General features: G+C 40.9%; 1 protein-coding gene across 1 annotated transcript in view; it reads right to left on the reverse strand.

The window, feature by feature from the left end:
* Positions 1-461, reverse strand: part of ADGB (androglobin) — a 172590-nt gene extending 172129 nt beyond the window's left edge. Inside the window, exon 1 of the mRNA XM_060167518.1 lies at positions 388-461. Within this exon, the coding sequence (XP_060023501.1) occupies positions 388-461 (74 nt within the window). The remainder of the gene's footprint in view (positions 1-387) is intronic.
* Positions 462-9387: the final 8926 nt, after the last annotated feature.

The following is a 9387-nucleotide window of genomic DNA, read 5'->3' on the forward strand; positions in this document are numbered from 1 at the left end:
TTTTGCTAGTACTGGGGCCATGCAGATGTGGTCCTGACTTTGAGCCTCGCCTCTTTGGCAAGGAAGCAGCAGCCTTTCCAAGTGCCTGGGTGGACTCTGAAGGAGAGGAGGGGCAGGAAGGGGTGGGAGGTTCATGGATGGCAGCCAGAGTGCAGCTGCCGAGCAGCTGAAATAGGGAAACCTGGGAGGAGGTGGATCGAGGCAGGCATGGAGGAAGAATGAGGGCAAGAACCTCCCGAGTCTGGGTTACCACAGGAGGGAAAGAAGCTCCCAAGAGGCCATCTGAACTCGCGTCCTGGCATGGTTCGCTACAGGAAGCAGCGCCAGGACGAGGGGTCAGGCCAGGGGTCAGGCCAGGGGTGGGATGGGCAGGCAGAGGTCCCTTACTCTTTAGATTTATCCGATCCGTGCGCCGAGCTGATAGGATGCACCTCTTTCTTTCTGGTTTGTTTGGTGCTCATGGCAGAGGCGGACCCAGGCAGCGGCTGAGCTCTGAGCTAGGAGCCGGCTCTGCGACCCTGGCTCCGCGTCTGCGGTTGCCAGGAGACGGCCGTGAGCTTCCTGCAGCCGTGGGGCAGGTGCTGGCAGGGCTTTAGCAGGGGAGGCTCTCGGGGAGGTGGCTTTAGGTCGCAGTGGGGATGCGAGCTCGGGCGCTCCACAGGCGGGTGGTAACCTAGGGGTTGAGTGTCCGGGGAGGAAGGCTCCCCTGGCATGGATTTGTCCGTACGATTGATGGGCAGTTCTGATAAACTGGAGTTTTTCTATCAGGTTGACTGCCAGGCTTTGCCCTTCGGAACCATGGACATATATCGACTCTCTTTTGGATTTGAAGACGTGTACTATGCAAGTCCCCTTTCCCCAGGTCTTCTCTCTGCTGAACGAGTTCCTTTAGTAATAATTAAAGAGACTATTATAGACACAGTAATTTGCCAATGGCTTGAAAATCGTGGGTTCAGTAGTGAATACGGTGGGTGCAGGGGGATCCCTGTAGCAAAGGCAAGACCATGACACCCTCAGTGGCTTAAGTATCGCTAATCATGGTGTCTGTGTTTAAATAAGTTGTGGGTTTAGGTTGTTCACATGAAAGAATAAATCCAGGTCATGGAATGGAGCGGCCCTTGATAAGCTCACTTGAGAAGGCACTGGAGCCAGATGACACTGAATCCAAGCAAAACAAGACCCATTAAGCCTCTAGCTTAATGGTCAGCCAATCCTGATGGTATCTATAAGTTATCTTGCCTTGGGCAAGTCCTTCCTTTTGAGCCTCAGTTTACTCATTTGTAAACAGGAGATGCTAATAGCTAACACAATTCTATCTTGAGGATAAATAAGATGTATGTAAAATATTTAGAACATAATGAAAGCACAGAAAGTAGGGGCCTCTATTTCAAAATGACTTTGAGGAGCAGGCAGATAACATGAATAAATGAAGCTGAGAAATGCTTAGACTGGGAAGAATTTTAAGTGCATTAAAATAAAACCAAATATTGCTCCGGCCCAATACAACCTCCCTTCAGAGAGATTTAACCGTGCACAGGCCTGAGGTTTAGAACCCCTATCACCAGATGGTCTCTTCCATTAGCCTAGAGATAATTAACCATCTTTAAATAAAGACATTCCCTCTGTTCTTGGAACTGTTCAGTGGCCCAACTCTACAAGGGAGAAGCAGCTTCCTGCAAAGCAAATCTTTCAACTGCTCTGAGGAATGAATGCCTAGACCACTCTGCTCAGCGTAGCTTTTCCCTTGTCAGACTATCCCAATCTTATTATTGGGTGTTACATAGATGACAATCAGAGAGCAACTTCTCTGTATTCTATATGCAAGATAAATAACTTGTAAATCAGCAGTGTTAATGTTATGACTGAAGAAATGCCCTACAAATAGCTGTATGTGTGAAGAAAGTAAAGACACCTTGAGAACTCTGCCTCATTTATCCCAGGATTGAGATTTCCAGAGAGCTCTCCTGAATGAAAGTAAAGGATCAAACTTCAAGAAAATATTATTTAATACTAAATCTAATCAGAGTCATCAATGCAATGCCATAAGCGTTGCATACACAAAGACTATTGGGTAAACATAGCACAATTTTAAGCAACCAACCCATGGACGGGTGAGTTTCCTCTTGAACAAGAGGCCATCCCTGAAGCCACAGTTAATGGTTGAAAGGTGCCAAGGCCATTAGAGAAGAAATGTCTTGGAAATCAGGTGATCTACAGCCCACACGTATTTTACAGACAAAGAACCCCAGACAAAGAGAAGAGAAACGCCTTGCCAGAAGCTGCTTGGCTACTTAGTGGTAGAGTTTGGACAAGAGGCATTAAAAACAGAAGCACAGGTTTCAACCAGACATATTACTACTCCACTCAGAGACTGTTTTCTTATCTGTTAAATTAGGATAAAAATAAATTAAGGGAGTTGGTATCAGGATATAATGAGATAATAAAAATTTGTTTTTAAAGTATGAAGTGCTTATTAATTCCTCGTCCAGTGTTTTTCTCCATTATTACATTATGCATGCAGCATGCAGAAATGGAATTTCTCTTTTTTTCTGAAGCCAAACTCTGGTCACGATTCTAAGAGGCAAATATATTCCTCTATAAACCATAAGATGGCATTTGTACGTGCCAGTGCAAACAGGGAAATAGGCCCTATACCTATCTTTTTTTAAATCCATATTCTTATGTGCAGGTGGTAATTATGGCCAATGTCATTTTGAAATGTTAATAATAGCTGTGATTTATTGAGTTCCTATGACATGCCAGGCTTAGGGAGGGCTGCTAGCTCCTTAGAGCTAGCACATGCTTTAGAGACAGACCTGAAAATTAAATACTGACTCTTATTGAGTAACCCTGGGTAAGTCATTTGAACTCTCTGAATTCCATTTTCTTCATTTGCGAAAAGGAAAGACTACTACTGCTTACCTGAAATGTTGTGTCTAGAACATTATCAGCACTCAAATAACGACAGCTAATACTTTCCTTATTTCACAGGTAAAAAAACTGAAGTGCAGCGGGGTAAAGGGACTTGTCGGACACGGGGCCAGTGGCACGGCAAGAGTAGCCTGCCTCCACGGCCTTTGTCTCTGCAATCCTCCAGACTAACATCCAGGCTGTAATCTTACGGAGATGCTCCTGAGCACAGCAAATTCAGATGACTGCCCTGCCGCTCAGCTTAGGGATGTCCAAGTTCTCTTGCTGTTTAACCACTTTCAAAGGCTGAGAAACAGGGCTTGTATTTCATTAGCGCTACACAGAGTGGAGCCTTTCTTTAGTCTGTACTTAACGTTTTGAGGAAGAGTTATGACTTCAGACAACAGTAACCCCGGCTCCATAGGGAAGTGGTGAGAAATACTTACTTCCTCATGCCAGCAGAAACAGAATCGCCAGGGGCTCTCTCTTTGGACTGCATGGGGAAGTGAGTTTTGGTAACCACTTCTCTACCCACCTTGGGAGCCCTAGATGACTGGAGTTGAGTAGGAGGTAGGGCAGGGAGAGGGGCAGTGTTTCAGATTCTTAAAGCCATAGCTCTGGGCAGCTTTAGACACTTGGTCCCACAGCCTCGGGAAATTACACGGATGGTGCTGCCCAGCCCCCTTTTTGCAGTTAGGTCAATTATGAAGTTGCCTACTTTTAACCACATAAATGAGGAAGCGTAAATTCTGCCTGCTCTGCTTATGGTTCAGGTTAACTGCCTTTACAAGTTCCGTCTTTCAATTGCCACTTTTCACTAGAAATTAATATCCTTCTCCTTTTTTTTCCACAGAGCTTTATTTGTTCATTTTTAAAAATTCTGATAATGTTCCACCTTATTTTTATCATTACTTAGACCCTGGACCTTCCCATTTACTAAACTGTAAGGGCACTTAAAGCAGGACCTGTTCTACTTTTCTTCACCAAATTCACATCAACCTTTGCAAACCTCCTCAACATCTTGTAATCAGAACTGACATTTATTGAGCACTTACTATCTGCTTGGCACTACTAAATGCTTTTTCTGTAATAACTCACTTAATCCCCATAAACACCCTAGGAATGTGCTATGATTACAATCACTCTTTTTTAAATAAGAAAACAGAGGTTAAATTAAATTAGTAAGTATCAGGCAGCATTCAGGCCCATGTGGTCTGGTGGCAGATCCACACTCTTTATAACCACATTATTCTGCTTCTGACTGCCTCAGTGGTGGCAACCCTGTCCGGGGTTATAATTAGCCCATTTTGTAGAGAAGGAACATGAGCTTTACAAAGCATAGCACCTTGCCCAAAGTCCAAAGCACAGAGGGGGTAGAGCCAGAACGTAAGTGTCAGCCATCTGGCTTCAGAGTGCACACTTACTTTATTTTATTTTATGATTTTTATTTTATTTATTGTGGTAAGAACACTTAATACAGGACCTACCCTTCTAATACATTTTTAAGAGCACAATACAGTGTTGGTAATTGTAAGCACAATGTTGTACAGCAGATCTCGAGAGCTTATTCATCTTGCATCACTGAAACTTTCTACCTGTGTATGCTCTCAAGTTCTATGCTACATTGCCTCCTTCAAACAGAAGGAGTATAGAAAAATGTTTACTATCGGTCCTAGAAAAATTTATTATAAATTGCAACTTAGATTCAGTTTTGTCCCTTAATGTTCAGTCTCTTCAGAGCCCTCTAGTTATCGAGGATTTGGATCCGGCAGATATGAAACCTCCCTGTCCCTGCCAGAGAAAGCCTCGTTATGCTGGGCAGACCTTAACTTACAGTCTTAATTGTCTTTGAAAGGAAATTCTGAAGAGAGATGCATAAAAAGTGGGATAATAAGGAAAAGATATTTTCCTGATACTAGCTGAAAAATACTTTCCATCTCGATAAGCTGTTTAAATAAGAAACAAGTTTGCCTGACTGTAATAAAACACTTCATCAGGACACAAACTGATGTGCATTTGTGCAAGGCTGCAGTCACCAAGGCACTGGATGTGGTGGTACTCAGCCTGGACAGAGATACTCACTTCCCTACCAGAGAAAGCTCCTCACTCAACACAAGGTTATGTCTTCTCCCTGAGAGCTTCCTGCACCTCAGTGGTGTATATGTAAGGAAAGGGACATAATTGGGACAACTCTGAAAGATCCTTTTGCCTTTTGAGCTCCCTCATTATTGGCAGAGACCTCTTTCACAACAGCATTGCAGTTTAACTTCTGCTGCCCAGTCCCTCTTGCCTTAGCCTCTTAGAGATACTACGGAGAACACTCACTAATAAACATCGTGTACACAAATCTCAGAGTGTGAGTCTGTTTCCTGGGAACTAGCCTAGAACAGTTAATAGCAGGTTTGACTGCAGGAAGCAGACTCTAAAATGAGACTTGGTAAGCCTTCAGCTTCCAAACAAAATGAAATAACAGGGAATGAATTTACCTTATCATGTGCAATAGCTGATAAAATGAATAAAATATATGAAGACATTGGCTTTCAGGCAATGAAATCAGTGATCCCAGAGATGAAAAACAAACAAAGGTGAGCTTTTCAGAAATAAACTCATGCACTTACGGACAAAGGAGGCAAAAATATACAATGGAGAAAAGACAGTCTCTTCAATAAGTGGTGTTGGGAAAACTGGACAGCTACATGTAAAAGAATGAAATTAGGACATTCTCTAACACCATATACAAAAATAAACTCAAAATGTATAAAGACCTAAATGTAAGAGTGGAAACCATAAAATTTCTAGAGGAAAACATAGGCAGAACACTCTTTGACATAAATCATAGCAATATTTTTTGGATGTTTATTCTACAGCAAAGGAAATAAAAGCAAAAATAAACAAATGGGACCTAATTAAACTTAAAAGCTTTTGCACAGCAAAGGAAACCATCAACAAAATGAAAAGACAACCTACTGAATGGCAGAAAATACTTGGAAATGACATGATCAATAAGGAGTTAATACCCAAAATATATAAACAGCTCACAAAACTCAATATCAAAAACCAAACAATCCAATTAAATATGAATAGAGAATTCCCTGGTGGTCCAGTGGTTAGGATTCCACGCTTTCACTGCTGAAGGTGCAGTTTCGATCCCTGGTCGGGGAACTAAGATCCTGCAAGCCATGTGATGCGGCAAGATAAATCAAATCAAATAAAATAAAATAGACATTTTCTAAAGAGGACATGCAGATGGCCAGCAGGCATCTGAAAAGATGCTCAACATTGCTAGTCATCAGGGAAATGCAAATAAAAATCACAATGAGATATCACCTCACACCTGTCAGAATGGCTACAATCAAAAAGAACAGAAATAACAAGTGTTGGTGACGATGTGGAGAAAAGGGAACCCTCCTACACTGTTGGTGGGAATGTAAATTGGTGCAGCCGCTGTGGAAAACAGTATGGAATGTTCTCAAAAAACTAAAAATAGAACTACCATATAACCCAGCAATTCCACTCCTGGGTATATATCTGAAAAAAACAAAAACATTAATTCAAAAAGATACATGCACTCCAATGTTCATAGCAGCATTATTTACAATTGCCAAAATATGGAAACAACCTAAGTGTCCATCAACAGATGAATGGATAAAGAATATGTAGTGTGTGTGTGTGTGTGTGTGTGTGTGTGTGTGTGAATGGATAAAGAATATGTAGTGTGTGTGTGTGTGTGTGTGTGTGTGTCTGGAATACTATTCAGCCATAAAAAGGATGAAATTTTGCCATTTGCAGCAACATGAATCGACTTGGAGTGTATTATGCTACATGAGATAAGTCAGTCAGAGAAAGAAAGATACTCTGATATCACTCATATGTGGAATCTAAAATATACAACAAATTAGTGAATATAACTAAAAAGAAACAGACTCACAGATATAGAGAACAAATTAGTGGTTACCAGTGGGGAGAGGGAAGTGGGGAGGGGCAATATAGAGGTAGAGGATTAACAGGTACAAACTACTATGTATAAAATAAGCTACATAGATATATTGTGCAACACAGGGAATATAGCCAATATTTTATAATAGCTATAAATGGAGTATAAACTTTAAAAATTGTGAATCATTATATTGCATACCTGTAATTTATATACTATTGTAAATAAACTATACTTCAATTAAACAAACAAAAAAACCTGATGGACTTTATAATTGTCTCAGCCTACTATGAGGGCTTGACACAGGGCAAGTGAGCCCAGGCAGAGCCTGATGGTGTCCCCGGTTTAGGGAAATGGAAGTGGAATCCAGGGGGGCTAGGAGGCTGAAGTTCTCAGAGCAGAGTATGTGGAGGAGAGAGAAGCACAAAGAGGAGATACTCAGAGGGTAGGCCCTCAGTGTCTGTCAGAGCACTGATCTGCACAAGCACAGGTGGTAATGTCCTGAGGCCATGGAAAGAACCACATGAAAGGGTTAGAAGGGGCATAAGCTCACATGGGGCCTGTTCTCACCAGCATGACCGGAAAAATCTCAGAATCCACAGGAGACAGAATACGGAGTTTTGCCCCGTCCGTAGTGTTGAAAATTTCACCCTAAACAAAACTCCTCATTGTTCCCATCTAACGAAACTTAAAAGCAGGACCTGAAGTGATCAAACTGTTTCCAAGTAGGTTAACAGCTTCCCTGAACAAATTTAAGAATATTTATAGGAGTACAAAAATAACTAGTATCCAACAGGTACAATTCAAAAAGACTGGTATCCAATAAAACTTACCAAGCATAAAAAAAAGAAGCAGGAAAATATGTCCCATTAAAAGGAGAAAAGAAATGAACCAATTGAAAATGACTCAGAATAAAACATGGATGATAGAATTAGCAGACAGGACGTTAAAATAGCTGTTATCACAGCATGCCATATGTTCAAGAAGCTGGAAGAAAGATTAAATATGTTAAGTTCCTCTTAAGAACACCTAAAACTACACATATGATGTCTATGTCGAAAAGATACACTGGATGGGATGAATGGCAGATTAGGCATTGCAGAAGAACAGATTAGTTAATTTGAAGACACAGCAACAGAAACAATCCAACGTGAAACACAGAGGAAAAAAACCAAAAAAGAATAGGACATCAGGGAGCTGTGGAACAACTTTAAATAGACTAATACACATGTAGCTGGAGTCCCTGAATAAATGGGCAAGGAGGACAGGCCTGGGGGTTAGGAGAAGATCCAGAAGAAAACAGATGCAAAAATAATGATTGAAATTTTTCCAAATTTTGTTAAAGCTATAAATCTCAGAAATTCAATAAACCCTAACCAAGCGCAAAAAACATGGAGACATCTACACCCAGGGACATCATAACAAAATTGATTAAAATCACGGTTTAAAGGAAGATCTTGAAAGGGAACTTCACGGCTGACCAACAGGTATTGAGAAGCCCCTTGCTGGCGAGAGGTGGAGCACACTGGCAGCCCTGATGTGGAACTGAAGTGCAACTGCTCAACACTGACCCGTGGTAAACTAGGACAGGATATTAGCAGAAGAGAATGCACAAACAGATGTATCTCAGGCCTATGGGAGGGTCAGGAAAGAGTAATTAGAAAGACTGAGAAACTGGATGGCTATTGCCACCTTAAGAATATTAAATATAGTTATAACAACTGTTTTAATGATGTTATCTATTAAATTTATCATCTATGTCATATCTAGGATGATTTCAGTTGATTTAATTTTGTTTTTGCTCCTAATGGGATATATTTATTCTTTTATTTGCTATGTTTCTTATCAGCACAAGACATTGTGAATTTTTCCTTGTCTTATGCTGGATCATACACTTTGGGTAATAATGATTTGTCTCTTTTGTAACTTGAAACTAATTGTGTTTATTTGGAGGTTTAGTTTACCTGGAGGTTTCATTTTCTGCATTGGGGATTTCTAAATAGATGAATAAGATTTGGTTTCTGCCCCTGAAGAGCTCATAAGCTTGTGGGGCAAACAAAAACTAGTACTGATATTTATAAGACAATGCAATGAATTCTATAGAAAATATGTGAATCAAGCACTAAGGCAGCCCTGAGTAAGGTTATCCAAGGGGATGTCCTCAGCATGTTTTATTGGAAACAAGTATCTAGCTGAGGTGATGGGGGTGGGGTGACGATTCAGATCTGCATCATGGAGCAGCCCCTGGTGACATACTACAGTAAGTTCTGGATAGTGGGAGATGGCATTTTGAGGGGCCTAAGAAGAGTGAAAGATTAGGATAAACTTCCCCATTTGATCACTTGTGTGAAGAAATGCCACCACATTAATGTAAAATATTCTGTATAGACAACTGGATTAAGAAGATGTGACATATATATATATATATATATATATATATATTACTCATCCATGAAAAACAATGAAATTCTGCCATTTGCAGCAATGAGGATGAACCTTATTTCACTTATGCTTAGTGAAATAAGTCAGAGAAAGACAAATAC

This window comes from Lagenorhynchus albirostris, chromosome 12 (genome assembly GCF_949774975.1).
Source record: "Lagenorhynchus albirostris chromosome 12, mLagAlb1.1, whole genome shotgun sequence".
NCBI lineage: Eukaryota > Metazoa > Chordata > Mammalia > Artiodactyla > Delphinidae > Lagenorhynchus > Lagenorhynchus albirostris.